Source organism: Micromys minutus, assembly GCF_963924665.1.
Source record: "Micromys minutus genome assembly, chromosome: 30".
In the NCBI taxonomy this organism is placed as follows: Eukaryota; Metazoa; Chordata; class Mammalia; order Rodentia; family Muridae; genus Micromys; species Micromys minutus.
Genome location: NC_137965.1, coordinates 31,738,275 through 31,766,190, shown reverse-complemented (window position 1 = coordinate 31,766,190; position 27,916 = coordinate 31,738,275). Strand labels below are relative to the sequence as shown.

The 27,916-nt window shown below is 50.9% G+C and overlaps 1 protein-coding gene across 2 annotated transcripts; it reads right to left on the bottom strand.

Moving 5' to 3' along the window:
• Nucleotides 1-13,307: 13,307 nt before the first annotated feature.
• On the bottom strand, nt 13,308-20,290 carry SHISA7 (shisa family member 7; the record flags this gene model as incomplete). Of its 2 annotated transcripts, XM_080941609.1 has the most annotated exons (5): nt 13,308-13,948; nt 14,380-14,529; nt 15,687-15,737; nt 18,021-18,175; nt 19,611-20,290. In XM_080941609.1, 5 exons carry the CDS (start codon nt 20,288-20,290, stop codon nt 13,308-13,310), a joined length of 1,677 nt encoding a protein of 558 aa, XP_080797735.1. The 2 variants fall into 2 exon arrangements, with proteins under 2 accessions (XP_080797735.1, XP_080797736.1); XM_080941610.1 differs by lacking the exon at nt 15,687-15,737.
• Nucleotides 20,291-27,916: the final 7,626 nt, after the last annotated feature.

Sequence of the window (27,916 nt, the reverse complement as noted above, 5' to 3'; positions counted from 1 at the left end):
TCAGGCTAGGGGCAGCTTTCTGACTGGCTGCCTATAGGGGTGTTTTTCTGGATTTGACTTCGTTAGGACTTTTCCAGTTCTGGAAAACAGAAACTTGAGCCTGGTCTCCCACACTGCCAGTTTGCGACCTGTCATGGAGTCAGCCTGACTCTGGCTGACTCCGTTTTCTCACAACAAAAGGTCTTCAAAACCCAGGCAGGGGTTGTAGCTTAGTGTGTGAAGTGCTTGCCAATCATGTATTAAACCCTGGATTCAATCTTTAACACCACATAAAACAGTTCTAAAGCTGGACATGCTGGGCATACTCACCTTTAATAGAGGCATTCAGGAGGCAAGTAGTGGCGGGTCCCTGAGTTTGAGGACAGTCTGGTCTACAGCCCAGGACAGCCAGGGTTACACAGGAAAACGCTGTCTCAAAAAACAAACACAAACAAAAAAGCAAAACAAACTCTGCTGTGGTAGTACATGTGTGTGGTCCCCAGCACTGGGTAGAGGCAAGTGCATCTGGTCAGTGGATTAATAAGACCTTGTCTCAGAAAAGTTGATAAGAAAGCTTTTTTTTTTTTTTTTTTGCTTTTGTATGTTCTAGACAGGTAGACAGGGTTTCTCTGTGTAGCCCTTGCTGTCCTGAAACTCACTCACAGAGATCCACCTGCCTCTGCTGTGAGAGTGCTGGGGGTTAAAGGTATACATTCCTATCCCATTAATAAAACTTGGTTTTAAAGAAAGAAGACGAGAAATAAAAAGAAAAAATGACTTGAATGCTGGGCTTGTTGGCATGTCTAGCGCCCAGACAGGATGACATGCTGAGCTACTTGTAAGACCCTGTCTTGGGGTTGGCGAGATGGCAGCAGTTAGGAGCTTGCTATGCAGTCATGAGGATCTTGAGATTATCAGTGCAGATTCCAACCTGCAGTGATGCCTGTCTCTCCAGCCCTGAGGGATCTGACCTCTCCTCTGGTTGCCTGATGTTTTTGGTGCTGGGATTACAAGTGTGCACCACATTTGCCTTTCTACGGGTCAGGACATTTGTCCATGCTAAACGTCTATTGGCTGTGGAGTGTGCACACATGCACACATCTTTAAAAGAAAAAGACCTTTGGGCTGGAGAGATGACCCAGTAGTTAATACCACTGGGTGCTCTGCTTTTCTGGATGTCTTTTTAAAAATTATTTATTATTATATTTATATGAGTACACCATAGCTGTTTTCAGACACACCAGATACCTGAAGAGGGAGTTGGATCTCATTACAGATGGTTGTGAGCCACCATGTGGTTGCTGGGAATTGAACTCGGGACCTCTGGAAGAGCAGTCAGTGCTCTTAACTGCTGAGCCATCTCTCAGGCCTTTTCTGGATGTCTTGAGTTCAATTCCCAGGAGCCACATGGTGGCTCACAACCATCTTAATGAGATCTGATAGCTACTTCTGGTGTGTCTGAAGACAGCTACAGTGTACTTATATATAATAAATAAATAAATCTTAAAAGAAAAAAAGAACAGTTACCTGAGTAAGGTTCTCAAGAATTCAGGCTGGATGCAATTACAAGGACCAGCCACATATGTTTTCCCATAGAGGCAATATAAAGAATAATTGAAACTTTTAATTGAGTAACACCAGCAAGCAATAAGGAATAATGTGAAGCAAACTCACTCCTAGTCACCACACCTGTGAGGGACAAACTCATCCCAAGAAGAACTCTGTGTTTTAAAGAAACTCTTGTTTCTTGGCACATTCTCACAAGCACTCAGACATCTCTTCACATGATTCAAATTCTGGACCCTGTTCTGACATTCTTAACAACTGAGCATCTTTCTAGCCTCTTGTACATGGACTTTATCAGTGTTAAACTCTCTTGTTTTTCGGAATAATCCCCTAGGACCCAGTGGGCCTCAGAGGGAATCTTGGCTTGGGAAGAAAGTCCCTGAAGGAGCTTGATAAAGCTTAAACCTGTCAGCTGGCCATGTGGGCACTGGAGATCTTTGACTTATTCTTGGAATGTCTGTAAGTTTGAAGTTCTCTGCAAAGGCAAAGCTAAAGAGATGAAATTAGCCAGGCAGAGGCAGCACATGCCTTTAATCGCAGCACTTGGGAGGCAGAGGCCTCTAAATCTCTGTGGGTTTAAGGCTAGCCTGGTCTACAGAGCTAGTTCCAGGACAGCCAGGGCTATACAGAGAAACTGTCTCAAAAAAAAAAAAAAAATCAAGTAAGTAAGTAAAATAAATAAATAAATAAATAAGAGGTGAGATAAAAGGTGTGGAGTTTAGAGGTTCACAAGGCAGCAGGTTAAGAATAGCTGCTCGAAGACTGACGCTGTGGAGCTGGGAACTGGGAAGGACAGGTGTTAGGTTACAGAGACAGAACCACAGAGCTGCAGCCAGCTTCTCTTTCTGCCCTTCCAGAATGCCGTGTAGGAGCTGCTGTTCCCTCCTTCCCACTGCTTTCTCTCTCTCTCTCTTCTATATAATTTCATATATCACAGCATCCACATGGAGGTCATCGGGCTTGGTGAGCGTCATCTGTGTGTGCGTTTTCTGTCAGACAGGGTCTCACTGTGTAGCTCTCACTGTCCTGGAACTCACTCTGTACAGCAGGCTGGCCTCCTGAGTGCTGGTATTAAAGTTGTTCACCACCACCACCCAGTCAGTGGCCACCATCTTCACCAGCTGATCCATCTTTTTCTTTTAAGATTTATTTATTTATTTTATGTACATAAGTACACTGTAGCTGTCTTCACACACACACCAGAAGAGGGCATCAGATCTCATTACAGATGGTTGTGAGCCACCATGTGGTGTTGGAAACTGAACCTGGGTCCTCTGGATGAGCAGCCAGTGCTTTTATCAATGAGCCATCTCTCCAGCCCCACCCCACCCCACCTCACCCCCATTTCTTGAGATAAAATCTCTCTATGTATCACCGACTGACCTGGGAATGGTGTGCAGTCCTCATGCCTTGTCTCCAGAGGTCTGGTTTTACTGGAAACTCCTCTCCCTCTCCTCCTCCTCCTCCCTGCCATTCGACCTCTCCCCTGTCCCTCTCCCTTCCTCCCTCTGCTCACCTGTAAAAAAGAAAAGACAGATGTAGGGAGCTGTTTGTGCCACACCCAAACATGGCGCCGGCTTCCTGCCGAGAACTCAGCAAACAGAGCTGTTGCCCAGCCAAGAGACTTAATGCGCATGCGCCACATACGTCATAGCCTGCTCTCGGGGCATACTATTGAGTTACTGGAGGGCGCACCAATCAGGTAGCGACACGAGTCTCCTAGGCATATATAGCAGTGCATTTCTCCCCCACGTGGAGAGAGGAAGACAGTGGAGAGATTGCGGGAGACCCCAAGTGGAGGGATGGCAGAGAGATACCACATGGAGAGGGACCCGATAAGAGAGATTGCGGGAGGTCCCGCGTGGACAGAGACTGGACAAAGAGATCGCACGTGGGAGACTGCACGTGAGAGGTCGCCTAGACAGTAGAGCCCGGTAGGGAGTCCCCGGCTCAGAGAGAAGTTTCCTGCTCAAGAAGTCCCCTGCTCAGTGCTGTACAATAAAAGTTGTCCGCAGAAGAATCTGTTTGTTTGTTGCACGTCTGTTCCTACCGGCAGGAAGCATGGGCGCGTGGCAGACAGATGCACATTTAGGCCTAGCAACTGGGAGGCAGAGGCAGGCAGATCTCTGTTGAATTCAAAGCCAGCCTTGTCTACAAAGCAAATTCCAGAATAGCCAAGACTACACAGAGCAACCCTGTCTTCTTCCTCCCCACCCAAAAAAGAAAAGAAAGATTTATTTTGAATTGTTTGTGTATACACACAAAAATGCATGTGCACACAAGTACCAGTGCAAGTTCTCTGGTAAGCCAAAAGAGGTTGTTGGATCCTGGAGAACAGATTTTGCTGGAGCCAAGACATCCCGTGAAGAACAGCAATCCTCCTTATCTCCAGCTCTACCACATCCATCCATCCATCCTTTTCTTTTGGCTAGAATTTAATGTGTAGCCAAGAATCAACCTTGAACTTTTTGCACTGTTGTTTTGTTAAAGATTTATTTATTATAAGTACACTATAACTGTCTTCATACTCACCAGAAGAGGGCATCAGATCTTATTACAGATGGTTGTGAACCACCATGTGGTTGGGATTTGAACTCAGGACCTCTGGAAGAGCAGTCGGTGCTCTTAACCACTGAGCCACCTCTCCAGACCCTGTTTTGTTTTTGAGACAGGGTTTTGTTATGTAGTCTTGGTTGGCCTGTAACCACTGTGTAGACCAGGCTGGCCTGAAGTTCCCCTTCCTCTGCCTCCTGAATGCTGGCATTAAAGGCGTGTGACATGGCTTGTGGGACTGACCTGGAACTTCTGATCCTCTGGCATTCAGTTCCCAAATATCAGGTTGACAGATTAGTGTCCTCACTCTTTTTTTTCTTTATTATGTATGAATGTATGTATGTTACGTAAGTGATGTGCATGTAGATGCAAATGTGCCACTGCATGTGTAGAGGTCAGACTATCACCTTTGGGTGTTAGTTTCATCGTTCACCTTGAAGGTTCCAGGGATCAAACTCAGGTTGTCAGGTCTGGCTGCATGAGCCTCTGTGGGAAGAAATGCCTCACCGGCCTGCCACCTGCTTCTTACCTAACAACATCATCCTGAGGTGTTCCCTGTCGAGTGTATGGATCACAAAAAGACCGTCTTCATTATTTTCCTCCAGATGACTTTCACTGTTCAATTTTTCCTTTTTCTTTCTCTCACTCTGTACCAAGGACAGAGAGTTGGGTAAGTGTAAGTTAAATATATGTTTGACACAACACTTGCGTATTATTAAATGAGGAAAAGCAGTCTAGAGAGTGACCTATATATAGGAAGAGTGCTTTGTTTCGGGGGAAGTGTATTTGATGAGAAGAATTCTGGGAGGAAGCGTACAGATGCAAACGGCATTTGACAGACTGGCTGGTGTTCACTCTGGATCCTCTCATCTGTTCCTCTCACAATCACCATCATTGTCAGGCTACATTTGGCTGCCAGGAATGGGAACCCAATCAAGAGAGGCTTGTGGGAGAATTCAGGGACTTCCGAGGGCCATTTACTCTTGAAAAACAGGGACTTATTTGTGCTGTTCACTCAATTTTGTTGAATAAATCTGTGGGTTGGCATAACAAAAATATGAATCTAAGCTGGCTCCCTAGCGTGCCTAGCTAGGGTTAGGTAGTTACTGCTTCATACCATCCTGCCCTTTCCTTACTTCCCCAGGAGTTCATGTTCCTTCTCTCCCTCCTTCCCTCTCTTTCATCTCTGTTCATTTCTATGTTTTTTTTGTGGGGGGAGGGGCAGTTAAGACAGAGACTTGCTATGTAGCTGTAAGCTGTAAGACACAAATTGGGTCTTATCTATTTGAGGCTCCCATGAATGAGACAAGAGATCAGGGATCGATGCAAAAGCAAGAGGTTTATTTGTCCAGTGCACTGGGGTGGCCTACATCCAGGGGAGAGGTGACCCCGAAAGGCGTTCAACCAGTTTTTATACTTTTTAGGGGTACAGGTTACATCAGCAAGGTTATACTTAAATTCATTGTCTAAGCATACTGACCTTTAAATTTGTTGGTTTGTGAGCATGTGCATCAGGACCCTAACTGGAACTTTCTAAAGGGTCAGATGGCTATCAGTCAGCACATTTGAAGATTCTCCAGAGAACTGTTTACTCAGGAAGCCCCTTAGGCTAGGGTGGGCCACTGGGCAATTGTTTCTGCCTGGGTAGGGGATAGAGAATTTCTCACTTCTTTCATAGCCAGGGCTGGACTGGTGGTACACTATGTAGCCCAAGATGGCTTTGATCATTCTTATGATTGTGTGTTTGTGGTTGCGTGTATGTGTTCCCATGTGTGTGGAAGCCAGATTTCATCCCCACAATGTCCTTCCTCATGAGCTTTCCACCAGAGTTTGGGGGTTAAGCTAGTCAGCATGCCCCTGGGATCCACCTGCTCCTATTTTTCCAGTATCCCTGCACCTGACTCTGTGTACAGATGTTGGAGATTAAACTCAGGTCTCCAACCATGGGTTCTGAGACCTTATTGACGGTGTCATATTCTCAGCTGACTTTATTATATTTTATTGACAGGGTCTCAATTGGTGTTGAACTCCTGATCTTCCCATCTCCACTCATAAGTACTGAAATTAAAGGCATGAGCCACACTTGGCTGGGCCCTGCCCTTTGCTCCCCAGTGCTGGAATCATAGGCTTCTGCACTGAGGCCCAGCCCTGCCAGCTTCTCTTCCAGGGTCATTTGCAAATCAATACCTTGAGGCAAGGTGAAAGTATTTGCAGAAGCAAATACTTAGTGACCACAAGGAGAGAACTTTTAAAAATTTTTACACATCTATCAATTAATTAATTAACTAATTTAGTGTGTGTGTGTGTGTGTGTGTGTGTGTGTGTGATAGTTTGCAAATGTTTCCTTCCACCATGTGGCTCCCAGGGATAAGGTTCAGGTCATCTAGCTGACGCAAAGTGCCTTTACTTGCTGAGCACCCCACTGGCCCAAAGCCTTTCTCCGAGTTCAGAAGTAGATACATGGAGGCACCCAACCCCAGCATGGCCTGGTCATAGCTTCAGGTGTCATCTCGACAATTCAGGGTGAGGAAACCTCAGTTGAGAATTTACCTCCGCCAAACTGGCCTGTGGCTAGTTAGGTCTGTGAGGTATTTTCTTAATTGCTAATTGGTATCAGAGGGCTGTAACCTTACTTTTTTCAAATCTTATTTTTAATGATGGTTCTTAAATGCTTTAACCTCCCTTGTAGCTCATCACCCATCAGAGGTAGTAGAAAAGAAAGGATACAGGGGACATGGACCTGTTTAGAAAGGTTCTTTGGGGCGACACCCGTCTGTGTTGTCTGGAAATTGGCAGTTTAGTTCACAGTCAGCAGCAGCAGCTTGGTCCACTCGCAAACACCTCACAGATATACCACAGTCCTGCTCGGTAGAGTCAGGACAGCAACAGGAATCAGAAGCAGTGGCAACCACCTAGCAGGGACAGCCAGGCACAAGTCAGCAGGAGGGAACAGGAGAGGCCCAGGAGTCTTTAGCTGTGCCTCTCTCAGCAAAGCCTGGCGACCCACGAGCATTGCACAGCTACTCCATAAGCCAGCCCAGCTCAGCCTCCTCCACTGACCATCGAGTCCTGATGCTCTCTCCAGACATCACGTCTCTGCAAGAACATCAGTCTCAGCTGACATCACTCTGCTCCTCGGTCCCAGTCTTCAAACGTGGCAAGAAACCACACCATACCCCAGAAGTGCTGGTGCAGTTTTTGGTGCATTTCTCTCTATGAAGTCCTGACAAATGGAGCTCAACTACGAAATGTAAGGTGGACAAATACGTGCAAGTCATTAGCTAAAAATCTGTCATCACGCGTCCTTTCACGTGCCTGCTTTAGCAGAACGCCCCTTTTCTGTGTCTCGGTGAAACGTTCCTTCATAAGTCTGCCTTAGCCTTTCACCTCTGTCCACTTCAGGAAAACGCTCCTCGAATTGTTGCCTCAGCAAAACACCACCCAACACAACTGACTTTCCAAAGAGTCCTTAAGTTTCCACTTCAGAGGGCCAAGCTCACGGCTAGCCTAGGATACATAAGAAAGCACGGCTGCTCTTCCAGGGGTCCTAAATTCAATTCCCAGCAACCATATGGTGGCTCATGACCATCTATAAGGTGATCTGATGCCCTCTTCTGGTGTGAGGTATACATGCAGATAGAGCACTATACACATAAAGTAAATAATATATATTTTAAAAGCATGCTAAGCAGGGCCGTAAAGCCAGTAAGCAGTATTCATCCACGGCCTCTGCTTCTTTCAGTTCCTGCCTCCAGCTTCCTGCCTTGAGCTCCTGCTGTGACCACATCCTCAGTGATGGGTATATGGGAGTTATAAGACGAAACACACTCCTCTCCGAATTAGTGTGTATCACAGCAAGACATATCTAACCCAGTGCTTTGGATGAGAGGGAGACAAAGGCAGGGAAGTGCTCCTCCTGTTATACAAACAGGCACCGGAAGCGTCCTGCCTTCCCACCCACTCTGAATAGCATTCCTCAGGACATGCTGCTGTCAGTTTGGGGGCACAGGCCTGTCATTCCAGCTAGTCAGAAAGATGATGTAGTGGACTGGAAGTTCAAGGTCTGCTGGAGCTGAAGAGAGTTCAAAACCTGGCTCAAAATAAAAATATTTTATTCATTTATCTACTTAATTTTGGTTTGTCCAGACAGGCTTTCTCTGTGTAGGCTTGGTTGTCCTGGAAGACAGGTTGTTCTGTAGACCAGGCTGGTCTTGAACTCACAGAGATCCACCAGTTTCTGCTTCCTGAGTGCTGGGATTAAAGGCACGGGCTACCACTGTCCAGCTAAAAATATTTTTAAAAGAAACGGGGGAGGGTGCTGGAAATATAACTCACTGGTATAACACCTGTTTAACATTCAGGAAGCCTTCCAGTGAATCCTTACACACAGGGACACACGCACACAGTAGATAAATAAAATGTTACAAATTAAAGGAGTCAGGTGTGCCTGATTCACTGAAAAGGGGCTGTTGGCCCCACTCTTGCTCTCTTGCTTTCTTGCTCTGTTCTCTTGCCCCTTCTCCCTCTCTCTCCATTCCCCTCCCTCATCCCTCTCCATGTGCCCATAGCCGGCCTCTCTCTCTCTCTCTCTCTCTCTGCCTTTCTCTGTCTCTACTCTCTCAGCTCCCTTCCCCAAACCCTGAACAAACTCTATTCTGTTCTGTAATATGTATGACTGGTCCCTCGGGGGAAGGGATGCCTCAGCGTGGGCCCGCAGAGGTACCCTCTTCACCCACACCTGACTACACATCCACCAAGCATATTCCTTCTCCCTCTTTAATTTTACAAAACACAACGGGTGGAGTAGTTAGTAAGAGCACTAGTTGATCTTGCAGAGAATCAAGTTTGATAGTTAGCCCCCCACATGGCGGCTCACAACTGTCTGTAATTCCAGTTCTAGGGAACCTGATGCCTTCTTTATGCACTAGGCATGCATGTGGTTCACAGACATCCATGCAGGCAAAACACTCATGTATGCACATGTGTATTTATGTCTATATATGTGCATGTGCTGTCCTTTATAAGAGCTGCCTTGGTCATGGTGTCTTTACAGCAATGGAAACCTTAACTAAGACATATGTAAAATTTTAAAAAGAAAACAAAACCAAGAATTAAAAAGTCGCATTAAAATGTCGCTTCTCTGATTCCTCAGCTTCATGGATCACAAGTCAAGGGGTATCTCTGTGCTTTTGGGAAACATTTTTAAAAGTCCCCCCGTACCCCTGAGCTAGAGTGAAGAGCTCAGCAGTGAAGAGCACTGACTGCTCTTCCAGAGTTCAATTCCCAGCACCCACATGGTGGCTCACAACCATCTGTAATGGTGTGTCTGAAGAGAGCTACAGTGTAGATATATACATAAAACAAATAATTCTCTTTAACAACAGTTCCTCCCCTGACAAATGTTAGTATGCCTTTGGCCAGACCTGTACTCAACTACACAGAGAGAGGAGGCCCCCAATTTCCTAGTGAACAGGTGAGAAGAAAACCTTGAGACTGAAGATCAGGAAAACAGCAGTTTATTCCAAAACAAAAAACAACACCCCACCTCCAGCCAAGTGCCAGCTCCTCTTGCCCTCACCAGGAAGTTGGAGGTGAGTCCAGCACTGAGAGGAAGAGTGGGGTGGGGAGTAAGATTGGGACTCAGAGGTGTGGAGGAACCTCTGGTGTGGCACTTTTGATCTTGTCTCTGACACCCCCTCTGCAGCCCCCAACCAGAAGGGGGCTTTCCTGCAGAGCAGTGCACACCCTGTCCTAGTTTGTGTTTACTGGGGAGCAGCGGGGAAGGGGAGGGGAAGACTCAGAAGGCCAGGTCCCAGCTCTGGAAGCATCGTGGTGGTGGTGGGGGATGAGCAGAACAGGGCCTGCTGGCCCACCCTCAAGACCTCTCCCCACTATGGCTTTACTGAAATAAGAGGTCAAGACTCCAGGTTCAGGCGGGTGGAGAGTGGAGGCTGGGGTGAGGGCAGATCCCAGGAAGAAATTCAGGTTGGGGAAGAGAGGGAGGGAAGGATGGAGGGAGGGAGAGAACTGGCAAACAAAAGCTGAAAGCTCCTGAACCTCTCCAACGCTGGGGGCTGAAGAAAGCTGCATGTTCCGTGGGAGTGCTAAGCACGCTTGAAGGGAGGTCCTAGAATGGGTGGGGAGCCCACGGAGCATCTATGGTTGGGAGACAAACCTGGTGCTGGAGTTTAGGAAGATGGATGGTACCCTTCTACTATCCGTAGCATGGTGAGAGCTTGGCACCATCTATCCCATCTAGGCTCTGGGCAAGAAGGGATGACCACAGAGGCCAATATTAGGTGGGGGAGGGAGACATAAGAGGGAGAGGGCGGCCCAGAGGAGGGAGAAGAGCCCCCCTCCTCGCCTTAGGGGCTGGGAGGGGGGCATGTAGCCCTTTAAGAGTGGGGAATGGCCGCCCCCTGAAACATGGCTATATGTACAAAGAACTGGGTGTGGCAGGGTGAGATTGTGCACTGGGTGTTAGGGACTCCCTGAAGCCCCTGGGTACTCCCTGGAATATTACGGAAAGGGGGTGGAGGAGCACCCTTGGCCGTTTCAGGTGAAGGTAGCATGGGCGATTGCTCCACATACACCCAGCCCAGGCATAGGCCATCAGGTGGTTTATCAGCTGTGGCATCCTCAACATCCTCTCTAAAGAGAGCTTGGCCCAAGCTAGCAAGTTCTGATCCTGGTTGGGACCAAGTACCAGGGATGGAGTGGGGTAGGGCAGTGATGCCATCTAAGGACTGGGAAGCTCTCCTGCTGCCGTGGAGCGGTCACCGAGATTACCGTGTCACTGATCAGATGGGTGGGCAAAGGACAAGTGGTAATCCAAGAAGAGTCTGGATGCACTCACCATGAGTGGAAGTCAGCTGGCCCAGGCCAAGTCTGCAGGTGAAGCTGATCCAGGTGTCTATTCGGATCAGGAGTGAGGCAGTGACAGTTAAGAAGGACCAGAGTGGGGGTGACATTATTAGAGGGAGACAGCTGGCTCCACCCTAGTCCATTGGAGGGAATGGGAAATGGCCTGATGTGCTGGTTCCCCTGAAGGGAGGAACTGTAAATGTCATATGACCCCAGAGGACAACTGAAATACAGCCTGTCACAGCATTTGGACCTGTGACGATGGTGGATCCTGGCAGATGGCACACAACTGCCATGGGTCCTGGAAGCTGAGGACACCGTAGTTACAGATCCCAGGTGGTGATGGCACAGTTTTCCATGGATTCTGGGAGAGGACAGCCCTGTGGCTGAAGCTCCCTCTGGGAAATGTGGTGATGGCAACTGTGGGTATGGTAGGCGCTAGAGACGATGCTATCACTGGGTTTCAGAGACCCTGGGGTTAAGGTGGGTCCTGGGACATGAGACACCATTGGCTATTATGGCTGCTTGGGAATGATGGCACCATGGTTAAGTCGGATGAGTTGTGATGGGTCCAGGGAGGTGACAGAGTGGTGGCTCTCATGGAGTGTCATTGTATCTGACAATTGTGACACTGTGAGATGGGTCCTGGGAGGAACACCGGCTCTATAACCCTAACGAGTCCTGGTAGAGTGCTACCAGGAGACATCATCGCCCACTGCACGGCCTGGGAGACAAAGACACCATGGTTGTACTGGCTCCTGAGAGATGGGGACAGCGTGGTTTGGATGGGTCCTGGGACATCATGAAGACATGTTGTTTGAACCCTGGGAAATGATGACATTATGGTTGGGAGGAATCTTGGGAGACAGCGATGATGCCTGGAAGATGACATGGTCTCATGGAATCCTGGAAAATGACACAGTTAGCAGTGGACCCCAACCGCTATGCCACCATGAAGGGAGGACACTGGGGGACATTGATAATACCATTGGTAAGGTCATCAGCACATATACCCCAACCTTCCCCCTCCAATAGAGATGGGGACTCTGTTGACAGACTTGATGTCTTTAGATATGGCAGAAAGAAGCAATGCCAGCCTTTGGCTCACCTATGAGTTCTGGGATTTTAGAAGCCTCATGGCTCAAAGTGGCTTTGGAGCTGAAGCTCGTCCATGGGCGCCGTCCCCAAGGACTCACTGCACAGGCCCAACCTTCCTTTAGAGGAGCTAGTGGACGTCCTGGTGGCTATGTCCCTAGGGCCATAGGAAGAAGCCATGAGCTTAGCTCTAGGGAAGAAAGATAAGGGCTCTGATGACACAGCCATGTAGAGTGGGGACCACCTGAGAGGGAAACTCTAGGATGATGTCCAAGCAATGGAGGGCATCGTCCCCAGCATCCTACAGACAGGTCTCTGTCTTGGCGTCCCCAGTGCTGTCACCCCTCATGTCACGTCTCAGGACAGGGACCTTCTCTGGCCTCTTCCCAGGTGGTCTTGGGCTACACGTGCCCAACTTTCTCATGACATGGCACAGCAATAGAGGTGTCTCCTGGTGTCATTTCCAAGTGGGTGGTAGCTGGTGGTCACACCACAGAAGGCCCTCACCCTGGAGAGGTCCCGGGAACAGGTAGTCATTTCTGGTAATGACATCACATGAAGAGGCATGGTCCCTGCGATGGCGCCCCTGGGCAAGGCACCTATTCTGGTGATGGCATCACAGGAGGGAGGCAAAATCCTGTGACAGCATTTCGGAAAAGAGGCCTAATCTTTAGTGAGGACACAGTTGGCAGGGCATGGTCCCCTGCGACGTGTCCCAGGGAAATGGCTTGTCTGTCATGGCAGCATCATGGAATGGAGACATCTTCTCCATGCAGAGAACATTTTTCCTGTGATGATAATTGCAAGAGGCCTTGGTGCTCAGTCATGATGATGTCAACAAGTCTCAAGAAGTGTGAGACCTGTCTCTGTAGTGACAGAAGTTTTTGTTCCTAGGGATGATGGGATGGGACAAGGCATTGTCTGTGGTGACATCACAGGAAAGGAGTCTCTGTGGTGACCTCATAGGAAGGAGGTTTAGTCCCTGCAATGACATCATAAAACACAGACATTTGCTCATGTACAGGCCTCCTTCCTCTGGGGTGACATCATGGGAGGGAGGCCTTGGTTCAAACAGTGACAAAGTAGGAGGAGAGATCTCATCTACTGTAACATCCCAAAAGGAGGCGCAGTCTCCGGTCCAAGGGCCCATCTGGTCTCAGACCCTTGGTGTGTATAATAAGCCTGTGATAGAGATCTGGGCTGGGAGAAGGGGGCCTCAGAAGCCACAGCCCCCAGCACTCCACCCAGCCTCAGACAGTCACTTCATTCTTGCTGGCAGTGCGCAGGTGCTGGGGCAAGTGGTGCCCAGGAATGAACTGCAGCTGCTCCAGCGTGCCCTGGCGCTGGAAGGGTGGCCTGCGGGCCAGTGTGCCCCCGCCCCCACCCGCATCAGACATCCAGGCTGGCTGAGGAGAGCCATGGAGGGCGTGGTGGTGGTGGGCATGCAGGCCTGACGGAGGTAACCCATGCAGAGGTGTGGGGGGGCCCCCAGGCCCCAGCAGCAGGTTGGAGTGTGAAGCAGCCAGGCTGGCCCTGGTGGCGGGATCTGGGGGCAGTGCAGGACTTCGTGGGGGTGACAGCAGATGCTCACGACTCTGGCGAAGTGCCTCTGGTGAGGACAGCAGCAGGTGTTCCTGAGACACCAGGCGCGCTCGAGGCAGTGTGAACTCGTAGCGGGAAGCTCGGCCACCATCACCCAGCAGGTGCTCCTGGGACATAACCCGCCGAGGGTTGGGTGCTGGTGCCAGGCCCAGCTCCTCAGGGCCACCCCAGCCATCCATGCGGTAGCCACCCCCAGTGCCAGGCCGCCGGAGTGCATGCAAGGGCAGCGTCCCACGTGGCATCTCCAGATGTCTACGCTTCAGGTAGGCTTCATCCAGATCTTTCTCAGCTAGGGGAGAAAAGACAGATCCCTTGACAACCCAAAACCTTCCTCCTCTAACCTTCTTACGAAAACCCCAGGCAGCACCCAGGAGACCTGAAAGTTTGATGGACAAGAGTCACCAAGCTAAGCAGGGCATGGCGTGTCACACCTGCAGTCCCAGTACTAGGTAAGCCGAAAAAGAAGGGTCACCATGGGTCAATCTGGGTTACATAATGAGTTCCAGGACAATGTGGATCACAAGCAAGACTCTGTCTCAGAAAAGTAAAATTAAACACTAATAAACAAAACAAAAACCAAAAAACCTGACCCAACCCAAATATGGAACCAACTAGGAAAAAAGCTGGTTGAGCCTCCCCATCACCGCCACCCGCTGTCCACGGTACTGAACGACCCCCTTTTCCCAGGGCCATTGCTGAGTTCCACTTCCCCAGGCTTACCTAGTCTCTTGAGGGAAGAGTATCGATTCAGTTCAGATTTCACAGCAGCCTCATAGGATGGGGGAAGATGAGAGAGGTTGTGGAAGGATCGAGAGCAGGACAGCGTGGAGTAGTGCAGGGAGGGGCTGGGCGGCGGCATAGCACGCCAGTCTGTGACCAGGGGAAGACCTAGTCAGTGCAGCCCTCCTCCCTCAGACCTAGTCAGTGCAGCCCTCCTCCCTCAGACCCAGTCAGTGCAGCCCTCCTCCCTCAGACCCAGTCAGTGCAGCCCTCCTCCCTCAGACCCAGTCAGTGCAGCCCTCCTCCCTCAGACCCAGTCAGTGCAGCCCTCCTCCCTCAGACCCAGTCAGTGCAGCCCTCCTCCCTCAGACCCAGTCAGTGCAGCCCTCCTCCCTCAGACCCAGTCAGTGCAGCCCTCCTCCCTCAGACCCAGTCAGTGCAGCCCTCCTCCCTCAGACCCAGTCAGTGCAGCCCTCCTCCCTCAGACCCAGTCAGTGCAGCCCTCCTCCCTCAGACCCAGTCAGTGCAGCCCTCCTCCCTCAGACCATGGGTCAGAGCCCAGCCCTCCTCCCTCAGACCATGGGTCAGAGCCCAGCCCTCCTCCCTCAGACCCTTTTATTCTCCAGCTGGAAGGTCCAGATCCCATTCCTCCCTCAGATACAGTAATCAGATGTTACCCCTCCTTCCTCAGACCCAGGACCCAGCTGATCTTTGCCCTTGTTCCTCAGACTCAGGAGCCTGAGCCCCAGCCCTCTTTCCTCAGACTCCAGTCTATGCCCCCAACCTCCTCCATTAGACCCAAACCCTCCTCCCACAGTCACAGAGCTGAAGATTCCAGCCCTCCTTTTTCAAACTCAGGGTCCATGCTCTAACCATCCTCCCTTGAATCTAATATTTCAGGCTCCAGCCCTCCTCTTTCAGAGGTCGAGGGTTTGGGAGGTGAGGATCTGAGTTCTAGCCTGTGAAAGCTTCAACCTTTAGGAGCCCCTCCTTTCTCATCACATTGGATAGGATTGTGCTTGATGAAATCACACTCCAGGTCGGGGACCGCTGGCATTTGTCAGCACCCACTGAATCCTGGCCTCAGCTGGGGATGCTTTCCACGCATCTTCCCAAAACTTGACAGGAAGGAGATCCACCATTTCCGGTGTCCTCTCGAGGACACTGCAGCTGCCTTGGTGGGGCCAGCCCCTTGTGAGCACCGGCTCACGGGGGTCTGACTGGGGCTCCACCCAGCACCAGGCTGGGGCTGCCCACAGTGGGGCCCGAGGACCCCGACTCCCAGGGCGCCTCGGCCCTCTGCGTACCCAGTGTGGCGGCACGGTGCTTGGGGCTGTTGACGTTGTAGTGCAGGTTATCTGAGGGACCGAGAAGGAGGTGATGTCACTGTCATCGCCATCCCAGCTGGCATTCCTGCCTGGAAGTGTGTCACTTCTGGTTCTCAACATCCCCCACCCCTCATTGAGACTCCACAGGCCGACTCATTCTAAACAGAGGATGGGCGCTCATGATCATGGTTGGGGAGTGAGATGTCCCTCTTTTACATTTACCCAGTACCAGAGCCCGAAGTCTGATGGTCCCCATATCCCCTCTTTTCTGCTTGCCTCGAAAGCCTGATGGCTCCTCTTGACCCCACATCTCTGTCTTGCCTGGCACCCTTCCTCTAAATCACCAGATATGCTTTTTTTCTCTCTCTCTCTTTTTTTTTTTTGCCCTCGTCCCAATTCACATTACAGTGAAAAGCCGATCACAGTGGCTGCTCCCCTCCTTCCCCCAAGAACTCAGAAGACGCCTTCTACGGTTCGCCACCCCTACAGGAAAAGTGGATCATGGGGTGGTGTCTGAGGCTTGCCACAGGGTCTTTGCACATTCTGCAATGCTGGTCTCAATGCTGTGAATCTCTTCCTTTCCCTGTTTGAATGAAACCTCTCTCAGGATCTAGCTTGAGGCTTCACACAATGGGTCATGCCTGCAACCCCAGCACATGGGAGGCTGAAGCAGGGGGATCTCTGAGTTCAAGGACAGCCTGGTCTACAGAGTGACCAGGATAGCCAGGGCTACACAGAGAAACTCTGTCTTGGAAAGAAAAAAATAAAGAAGGGAAAAAAAGGAAGGAAGGAAGACAGATTACAGCCTGACACTGTGGCCCAAGCCTGTAATCTCTAGTACTTGAGAGATATAGGAAGGAGGTTCAGCAGTTCAAGTTCAGCTACATTGTTAGAAGCTCAGCCTAGACTAGATGAAACCTTATCTGAAAACAAACACAAGACACCAAGCCAAATCCCACAAAGACCTAGTTTGAATGTTCCCTCATTACCGTCCACAATTCTCCCCTCCACCCTCTGACCCAGTTCAGACCCTCTGTTCTCACTGCACAGTTCACACCCTCTTCTCTTCTCTCACTGCACAGTTCACACCCTCTTCTCTGCTCTCACTGCACAGTTCACACCCTCTTCTCTTCTCTTCTCTCACTTGCACAGTTCAGACCCTCTTCTCTCACTGCACAGTTCAGACCCTCTTCTCTGCTCTCACTGCACAGTTCACACCCTCTTCTCTCACTGCACAGTTCACACCCTCTTCTCTGCTCTCACTGCACAGTTCACACCCTCTTCTCTTCTCTCACTGCACAGTTCACACCCTCTTTTCTCACTGCACAGTGCACACCCTCTTCTCTTACTGCTCAAGCCTTCTCAACCCCTTTCCTCTCATCTTTTCTTTTAACCTACCCTGCAGATTCTAGAACATGGGAATTTTTGTTGTTTTTGCTTGTTTCTGGGCAGGGTCTCAGTGTAAACTGTCTGGAATAGAATTCTTCTGCCTCCCGAGTGCTGGGGTTAGAGGCACACGCCATCAAACCTGGCTTCTTCCTATCTTTTGCCAGGCTGAAAAGAGCCCAAGGTTCTATGCATGCTAGGTAAGCTGCTAACACTAAACTACATCTCAAGGCCCTTACTGTTGAATCTAGGCAAGTGGACACCTGACTTCCACCTCCAGTTCCTCACAGGTGAATTCTACTCCTGAGCTGCATCTCTACCCCTAGGTTGTCTTTCCTCCTCCTTTCCTTTCTCTTCCTCTTTCTTTTTGATTTTTTGAGACAAGGTTTCTCTGTGTGGCCCTGGCTGTCGTGGAACTAGCTCCATAGACCTGGTCTCAAACTCTGCCTTCTGACTTTGGGGATTAGACCCGTGAGCTCCTACTGCCCGGGACCTTGGTATTTAACCCAGGCTGGCCTCTAACCCTTGATCCTCCTACCTCAGCCTTCACTCAGCATTTTGGGATTATAGCTGTATAGGTCAACATTTGTCTATCTTCCATTAATGTCTGTCTGCTCCAAGCTCTTGTGGTCTCAGGTCTGGGAGTCTCATACACTCTTCTCCAGCCACCCAGAGTTTCTGCAGCCGAAGTTACGCCTCTCTGGGAAAAGCACTCCCATGCCACTCCCCCATTTCCTGGATAGATAAGACCAGAACTTTTCCAGCCAACTATGATCTTAGGGAGCTCTCTTAGGATGAGCAGGATATATATTGAAAGAAGAAATGTTCACAGCTGATGGACGGAGACTGGAGTGGGGCCAGGGCATCAGGGTTGGAGAGCACCACGTGGGGAGGACAGAGGTGAGTCCATCTGTCACTTGCACTTACCGAGGTTGGAGGGCTTCATGGTGTTGTAAAGGTTCTTGGGTGTCCTCGGGGGTATGGTCTCTGGGCCTCCCAGCCCTGGAGTCAGAGAACTGCTTCTGGCCCGGTCCGGTCGGGTTGCAGGTCCTGCTTGATGCCTGAGAATATCCACCAGAGCTCTAAAAATGGCAGATGGATGGGTGGGTAGTCAGGGACTGGGATGGGAGGGAGATGGGTAAGGGCCCAGGACTTCCTCTCTCTCCCTCTCCTCTTTTTTGGAGCATCCACAGTGCAGACATGTGGTCCAGTTTGGGCTATGCTCCTTCTAATGCCAACGTTTCTAGGCCACACTTCTTGCCTGATGGATTCCTTCAGAAACTCCTTCTGTGGTCCCTCCACAGCCACCTGTGTGACTTGCCCCACCATGAACTAAGACCTTATTACTGTTCCTTGGGCAACCTTCCTGGTTGCAATAAAAGATGTCCTACTTGCTCACTCAGGCAGGCCTTTCTGATTGTTCCCTCCAGCAATCTCTCACAACAGGCCTCCATACATTGCCGATCACGTCCTCTTAGTATGTTTCCCACAGGAAGTCACAGACACTGTCTCCTCTCTGCAACTGTAGTCCTTGCCTCTCGTCTGCCCTCATACACAGACTCAAAGGTGTTTCGCTGGGTTTTATCTATCTCCGGTGGCTCTTCAGAACACACAGAAAAAAGCAGCCCCTGCCTGCTCCTCCTCAGACACCCCGTAGGAACAGGATGCCTCCCCGATGTTGCAGTTTTTTTCTGCCTGGAATGACCCTGGAATGACCCTCATACAGATGCCTGAATGGCTGTCTCTTATTTCCTACAGGGTCATGCTTAGACTTTTTCTGATCTTCAACTAAACCGTCAACTAACCCTTCAGTTAAACCCAATCAAACCAACACTCCTATTAACTTTTTACATTGGTTTGTTTTCTTCACAGCACTTGTCAATATCTAGAGTTATGATACACATAGGCTGGCTGGATCCACCACAAACATTTAATGAGCACTTATTCAGCTAGGACTCCACATGAATCAGCTCCGTTAATTTCCTTTACAGATCAAATAAACGGAGGTCTTTTCATAGCCCTACGGTCCATGCGGGGAAACAGAGGCACAGAGGTTAAGAAAGGTGCCCGCCATCACATAGATCACAGGCAGAATCCTGGGATTTATGAAACAGGCTTATCCAGAAAGGCGGGACTTTGTTCCATGTTGTATCCCTAGCCCCTGGCCCACAGAAAGTGCTTAAGAAATACTGGTTGAATGAATGAACTCTCCATACCGATTCTTTTCTACAGCCAGGTCCTTTTGTCGTCTCTGTCATCGGACTCCAGTTACTTCCCACCACTAACTTGGACCTCAGTCATCCAGGCCCCAACAGCTTCCACGTTCCACCGCGCAGGCCCCGCCTCCGCCAAACCGCCAAACCCCCAAGCCGATTGCTGGACCTCCCACAACGTAAGCCCTGCCCCTTAATCAGTTGCTCCACCTCCCAGCAAGAAACAGCCTCCATCAGATTGGTCTGTTCCCCAGTTCCCTGCTCCAGGCTCCCTCCTGTCCGTCCAGTCCCAGCGCACACTTACCTAGGCACGTTGATCTCCCGGTGCGCCCTGGGCGCACGTGACGCCTTGCTGAAGGCCACTTTGGCACCGACACCCACCGCCAGGGCGAAACTGATGACTCCGCACACCACGTAGGCTGTGCTGCCCCCTGGGCCCTCTCCCCCACGTCCCCCAGCGCCCCCGGCCCGGCCCCCTTCCAGCCACCCTGCCTGGCCCGGCCCTGGTCCCCCCCCCACACCCCCAGCGCCCCCGGCGCCTCCAGCCAGCGGCGGGGGCGTGGTGGCCCAGCGTGGCGTGTCGTAGTTGGAGCAGGATGCTTGCGCCAGGCGCATGTGGCGGTGCTCGCAGCAGAAACGGTAGTGGCAGGTGCCACAGCAGAAGCGGTAGGAGCCTGTGCTGCAGTTGAAGGTGGCGTCGTACTGGCCCATGACATCGTAGTAACCATGGCAGAGCTCGGCCGGAGGGGGCGCCCGTGCCGCTGCACCTGTGCCACCCGCGGGGCTGGTCTTGGTGGCGTTGGCGCTTGTGCCCGCCGCGCTCCCGCCGCCCGCCAGAGCACCAGTCAGGCGACGCAGGTGCGCGAGTAGAGCGGGCAACGGGCCCGGGGCCACTGCGCTCGTGTCGTTGGATGGGCGAGCCAGCGCCGGGCCCGCGGTGGAGGCTAGCAGCGCCACGGTCCCAAGCAGCATCAGGGCGGGCATGGTGCACACCCGGACGCCAGGCTGCGGATCCCGGAGCAGAATTGCAGCGGTGGGAGGGTAGGGCAAAGAGAACGATGAGAGAGGGGCTCAGCGGGAGAAAAGAAAGGATCGGCGGGGACGGAGGAGGGGCATACAGAAGTTTTTACGAAGGGAGGACTTGACGGAGAAGGAAGGTGTGAAGGCAGAAGGCGGAGGGGGAAATTTAGGAAGATATGTGGGAGGGGGGTGAGCCGCAGCCAGAGACCCGAGGAGCCCAGGAAGGAGGGAAAGAGGAGGGAGGGAAGGAAGGAGGAGGAAGAGGGGAAGAAAGGAAGAAAGGAGGGATAGGGTGTGAACCAGCAGGGTAGTACGGGAGGCAGGAGAAGAAGGAACAGGAGAGGAGAAAGAAGAGGAGAGGAGAGGGGAGGAGGGGAGAGGGGAGGAGAGGAGAGGGGAGGGAGAATGAAAATTAGTTGAGGCTTAGTCAGGAAGGTCCATACCCCACTCTCACCACAGGTGCAGGGATTCTGATACTGATGTGGGGAATCGTCAAACATTGTTGTCCTATGTACCTGCAGAACAGCTGACCTACATGCAGGTGATGCCTGTGTGTAACACCTAAGATGCCTCCTGGTACTGCTTAAAAAATAAAAAACAACACACACACACACACACACACACACACACACCCCAAAACAAAGCAGCAGCAACAACAAAACAAGCTAGGCATGGTGACACAGGCCTGTAATGCTGACACTATGAAGGCAGAGGCAGGGGGATTATCTCAAGTTTGAGGCCAGCTTGAGGTATATAAAAGAGTTCCAGGACAGCCAAAGAAACACAGGAGACAAACAAGTAGAAGAAAGTTCTCTTGGTGGTGGGCACACAGTATAGTTAAGAACTACGGGCTTACAGCTATTTGGTTTACAATTCTTTAAAGATACCCTACCTCTTTCATGCACAATACACATGCATGCACACACACATGTGCACATGCACACACACACATGCACACACACAGTCTCATATACAAGTGTCACTGCTGTTCACAGTTTTGAGAGAAACATATATGATGTGGGGGTGATGCCATGAGAAATGGGACTGGGCAGGTGGGTCAGAGGGCATGCTGTCTAGTTGTCTCCAAGGCAACTATCCAGGAAAGTCAGGAACAGGCCAGTGTGGGCAGAAGAATATGGGGGTGGAAAGACAGCCTGGCAGGGACCTGGGAGAACAGAGCCCCCCATCCCCCCTCCAGCAGAATAAATATTCTGAACCTGGGCTTTCGAGCAGAGGTAGACCCTGGGTGTTTCTTCTCAAAAGAGCTCCCCTTCTTCTCAAAGGCCATCCTGACAAGGCCCAGAGAGACAGGTCTCCAGAGGCTTGGAGCAAAGGGTGTTCCCAGTGCGTAGGACAGGGACTCCTAGAAATAACCCTTGGGGTATCAGGAATGTCCCACCTCAGGGTGTCAGGAACATCAAGAATACAGCCTTGAATAAACCCACAGATTCCTGTGGGTCTGGGGTAGACCTTCCAGGGAGAGGACGGAGGTGCTAGACAAAAATATCACACTGCTGAGGTGAAACATTGAGCAGTGACAGTCTTAGGGACGAAACGCAGCAGACGGGGAGGGAGATGAGATGGGATGTATCCAGATAAACATTGTTAGGTGACTTTATAATTTGTTCTGTCCACTGTGCATGTGTGTGTGTGTGTGTAAGAGAGAGAGACAGAGAAACAGACAAAGACAGAAACACTGCCAATCAAAGGCTGAGGTAGGGAGATAGCTTTTGGGTGCTGGGGTTTCCCAAGATATGGCTCCATTTCTTAAAACATGGAGTCTCGACTTTAAAAACAAACAAACAAAACAGACTCATTCTGTAATCCTGTACCTGGCCTGTAACTCACTATGTAGCCCAGGTTAGCTTGAGATGGATGAATGATTGAGTCTCCAGCTTCAACTTCCAGAGCGTTGGAGTGTATGGATGTACGCTCTCTCTTCCTCCTTTCTTCCCTCCTGTCCTCCTCTTCTTTCCCCCTTCCTTTCATCCCCCCTCTTCCTCTGCCCTCTACTTTTTGCTTGGTTTTATTGTAATAAAGTCTATTGGACCCATGCTAGCCCCAAATTCACTATGTAACTAAGGCCGGCATTAAAGTCCTTGAGTCTCTACCTAGTTCACACCTAGTCTTCAACTTTTCCTTTTGGCCCTAGGTTAGAGCCCTTCCCAGATTCCAGCCTCGGATATTTCACTGTTTATGGGGAACCTGCACACTGGGTATTTAAAGGCTACCTTGAGAGTGAGCTTGGTTCACATGGAGACTTTGATGACTCATAAAAAATTAGAGTCAGATATGGTAGCATAGGTTTGTTATCCTTGTCTGCTTCAGATGCTGGAGCAGGAAGATCACAAGCTCAAGACCCAAGTAGTGAGTCCAAGGCCAGCCCAGTGAGCTTAGCAAGAAAGACCCTGACTCAAAGATAGCCAGGCATGTAGCTCAGTGGGAGAGCATTTGATAGTATGCTTGAGGTTGAAGGCTTCATCCTCAGTGCCACACACAAATTAATTGTTACCATAGGAACCACCAATTCCACTCCTTTGTGTTTACTCCCAAAGATCTAAATGCATATGACCACAAAAAACAAAACAAAAACCACATGCTCGAAAGTCCACAGTATCTCTATACATAATAGATTAAAAGCAGAAAATGATGCAGATGTTGGTAAACAGATGAACAGGTAAACAGATGTTTACCTTAGGCACATCCATCTAGGAGACTATTACTCAGCCTTAAGGGGGAGTCACATGACACTATGAAGGCTCCAACATAGGTGAATCTTAATGACATCAGTCTAAGAGGGAGAAGCCTAACATAAAACATTATACAGTATACGATCTCACTTCCATGAAAGACCCACAGTAGTCAAACCCGTGCAGACAGAAATCCTATTTATTACTTATATCCTGTATCTGGAAAGAAGAACGTGGAAGTGATGGGTTCATGCAGAGGGCTTCGTTTCAGAGTAATGAGAATGTTCTAGAACTAGAGCAGGCAAGATGGCTCCAGATGATAGATAGTAAAAAAACTGATTACCCAAAGTTGTCTTTTCATCTTTGTATGTGAACCATAGTGTGTGTGTGTGTGTGTGTGTGAGAGAGAGAGAGAGAGAGAGAGAGAGAGAGAGAGAGAGAGAGAGAGAGGTTGTTATCTGCCAGCTGTGTCTTCCAAGGGTTCTCAGAGCCTTTTCACAACTTTGTCCAGAGACACACGTGTCAGACCAGGAAGTCTCCTATGGCTGAGAACTGCTCAGGGATGGTTCCTGTTAGAGGCACCCTTTGTGTAACAGTAAAGATGCTCTGCAAAGCGATTCCAGTTTGACCCTTGAAGAGCTGATCCCCTTGCAGCTAAGAAGCCTAAATTCATCCTGCCCCATCTCTCTTTCTCTGATCACCCTGAGTAACACACACACACACACATTTAAAATAAAAGTATGTTCTGGAACTAGATAGAGATTATCACACAACAAAGGGAAGATGCCAGACATTAAACCTGCTAAATGTAAATTTTATCTGTGCTTTACCAGAATTTTTAAAATTTTATTTTTGAGACATTGTTTCACTATCGGAAGCCTTGGCTGGTCTGGAACTCACTCTGTAGTCCAGGCTTGAACTCATAGAGATCTGTCTGTGTCTGCCTCCTAAGCGCTGGGATTAAAGACATGTACACCGGATCCTTTACCACAGGTCGTGTTAAGATGGAGGTGGGCATGGTGGCACCCATTCTCATCCCAGCATTTGTGAGGCAGAGGCAGGAGGGGTAAACATTTACAGTTATTCTTAGCTACATAGTAAGTGCAAGCTTAATCCTGGCTACACGAGACCCTGGCTTTAAAACAAACCAAAACCAGCAAACAGAAATGGGCAGATGACATCAACGACTTTCCTGTTCAGACCATGTCTTGGCCTCACTTAAGCCAATGGTTTTCAACCTTTCTAATGCTGGGGTACTTTTAAAAAGTTCCTCATGTTGTGGTGACCCATTACCCAACAATAAAATTGTTATTATTATTTTTAAGATGTATTTATTTTATAGACAGTGCAGCTGTCTTCAGACACACCAGAAGAGGGCATCAGATCCCACTACAGATGGCTGTGAGCCACCATGTGGTTGCTGAGATTTGAACTCAGAACTGCTGGAAGAGCAATCAGTGCTCTTAACCACTGAGCCACCTCTCCAGTCCTAGTTCTTATCTGTAAAGTTGTGAACGTGTCTGCTCTCCAGTAGCCTTAGGTGACTCACAGAGGAGTTGAGACCCACAGGTTGAGAACCACTGCTCTAGACAGTTTTGGAGTCATGCCCAAGAACTGTCTCCTTTCATTTCCTTAGCAATTGCTGCCTTGTTTGGCAGATCTCAGCTCGGCAGTCCTCCTCCCCTTCCTTCAGCACCGTTCACCTATGATCTTGGCAAACCACAAACAGCCCCTGACCCAATGGGGTCCCCTGCCTGCTGGCTTTCTTCTGAAGTGCTTGTGAATTTGTCACGGAATGCACACACTGCCTTGCTGTGCACCTTTCGATGCTTAGACTAGAACCTATGCAGGTGGATTATTTGAACATCTTTGCTGCCTCTCCACGGCACTTAGAACCAACGTGGGATGCGTGTCAACGTTCAGGAAAACGGTTACATCTTGCAAAATGCTGAAGCGAGTATGAGAGGTGGGTATTTATATCCGCCCAACCCTCAGGTGAGAACAACATTCTAAGGGGTCCTGTGCCCCACAGTGACAGACACGGGCTAGGCTGTGACGAGGGAGGTGAAACAGCTAGAGACCCAGCTCTTCTGAGGGTCGCCGACACAGTCTTTGAGAATCTGGCTGGAAGAACGAAGCCATCTGTGCTGATGGGGCGGAAGACAGCTGTCTCCCTTGCTCAAAGGCTGTGAGTTGACAGAGGACAGCCATCTGCAGATGTAGCAGCCAGTGCAGACACTGGAGACAAGGGAACTGGTTCTGCTTCTCTCAAACAAGACTGCTCAGACTCACAACAGCGCTGATACTTGACAGACCACAGGGCACCTGAGCTGCAGCCCCAAAGCAAGGACACTCAGTGTCAGCCTAGTGATGTGCCTATACACTCTTCGAGAGCGTGTGTGTGACTGCGTGTGTGTGCACATACACGTATCATTCTACACGGACATACAAACATTTGTACATATTTTAACCATCAGTGTCCAAGGCTTACATGTTAAGTCACACCAGAAACATATCTTTATACCAGCTCCCTGCACTGGGCCGGGGGCGGGGGGGGGGGCGGGCAGGCGTCCACGCACATCCTAGCTCTGTCATGCCGCCCTATAGGCGCAAGCACACTGGCCCAGCTGCGCAGAATCTGCAACTGGCTGGTGAGAACTCCTGCCCCACCCCCATCCCCGCCCCGTCCCCTACTCCGCCCCAGCCCTACACCGCCCCCGACTCTAGTTCTCACTCACAAGGCAATGTCCTCCTCCACAGCCAGAGGGGGTGGATGGAAAGGAGGCCCAAAACCCCGGTTCTTCCTTTGGTTGCACCTTGCTTGGTTCTCAAATTCAGCTCAGGACTTGACACAAAGTGTTACAGAGAAAAGGAGCCAGGCTCGGAAAAGGAAGCCCCTAACAAGTCCTATACCATCCCTGCCAGCTGCGGGAGGAGAATGCTGGTTTAGGGTGTCAGAAGTGGGCTGGGCTGGGTGGATCGGAGTGCCTTCCGTGCCTTCCGGGGGTCCTTGCAGAGACCAGCAGCAGGTGGGGAGGCGTGGTAAGGGTGCCTGAGAACCCAGAAAGGATCAGAGGAACAGGGTCCAGGAAGAGGGGAAAGCAGACGCAGAGAGGAAGACAGAGATAGCCAGGGAAGAGATACAAACCCACAGAAGGTGGTACGGGAAGGATATGTAGTGATGGAAAGTAGACAAAGACACAGAGACACACATACACACAGAGAGACAGACAGACACACACACACACACACACACACACACACACAGAATGAGAAAGAGAGACAGAGACCCTGGGATTGGGAGAGGAAGTAAAAGAGTGAGAGAAGCGAGACCTAGAGACGGGGAGGGCTCAACCAATAAAGGACCTGAGCCTCTAAAATGGCCCGTGGGGTCTGCAGATGGTGGCTGCGGAGGAGGTGGTGGTGGGGGCGTAGATCAGGGAAGGAAGTAGGAGCATGTGGAAGGGGTTCCTAGGAATCTCAGGGACTAGAAAGGCTTGAGGTAGGAATGGGGAAAGCAGACATTAGGGACCTGTAGAAGAAGGGAGAGGAGAAGAGCGGGCCCTGGCTACGGTGGCGCTGGGAAAGAGCCCCCAAATCTCTGCTAGGAACAGAGTGGATACCACACGCAGCGCTACTTGGTCTAGGCTGTCTGGGGTCCCTGCCCATCCTCTTCTCAGAACCCCGCCAACGGCCCTCCGCCTGTTTTCTCTTTCTAACCTGGCTCCGCCGTCGGGTCCCTGTTTCTGTTCCTCTGCATCTCTGCGTCTGTCTAGGGCTCTGTCCGGATGTCTGTCTGGGCCTTCCATCCCCATCCTCCCCCGCCTGGATCTGTATCCTCCTTGTAATTTCCACACCCAGTTTCTCTGTCAGGGGTTCTCTCAATCTCTGCATGTTTGTCCCGGGATTCTGTCCCTTCTAAGTGTCTCATCCTCATCACTGCACTGTCCCCCGCCCTTTGAGCCCCTCACTCTTGAGCAGGGTGGGTGGGGGGCGCTGCGGAGGGAGCTGTGTGTTCCCAGCGCAAAATAGACTCCCGTTGCCATGGCGACGCGAGCGCGGCCTCGAGACGCAGGCTTCGGGCTGGGTGTGTGGAGGGGACACCTGGATCCGGAAGGCGGGGGCCGGGGCTCCGACGCCCGTGTCCCAATGGGCTCCGGAGGATGGCTGGGACTCCTAGGTCCCCGGGGAGGGTGTACTGGGCTAGGTAACTGGTGCCAGGCATTTGGGAGGGGCTGGGCTGCTAGGATCTGCGGCGGCAGTGGGTGAGTTTGACTGTGAATGGGGTTGGACTGGTCCTTGCATCTCTGGCGGACACAGGATACCTTCAAAGGCCCCCCAGGCTGGGAAAGAAGCCTGCAAATCTCGGGTGAGGGTTTGACGCGGTGGAGGCGGAGGGGCGTCTGTAGAGTTTGAACACTGATCTCCAAGGGGCTGCAGAATTCTGCGTCTTGGGCGAGTAAGGACCACGGAGCAGCAACTATCCATCCCATCTGTCCATCCATTCACATACTTGTCCATTCCTCCCCATTCCTCTTCCCCCCCGTGCCTCAGTTTACCCCTCCTCACCAGGTACCGATGCGCTCACCTCACTTTCCGGATGCGGGACCTTCAGGGAAATCGGGGGTGGCAGCGTGGGGGCCAGCCAGGGTAGGCAGCGCGAGCGCGTGTCTGCCAGCCAGCGGGGCTGGGCGCGCGCGCGCTGATGGGGGTGGGGGCGGCAGGCTGCGTGGCGGGGACCCTGGCCGGCGGCAGATGCGCACCGGCCCCAGTGCAGATGTGGCAGCTGCCAGCCCTCGTCTGTGTATCGCGCCGGCTTGGAGCTTGGAAGTGGCGCCTCCCCTACCCCACTTGCAGGAGACCCCACTTTCTTCCTCCCACAGACCCCTGTAGTCCCCGT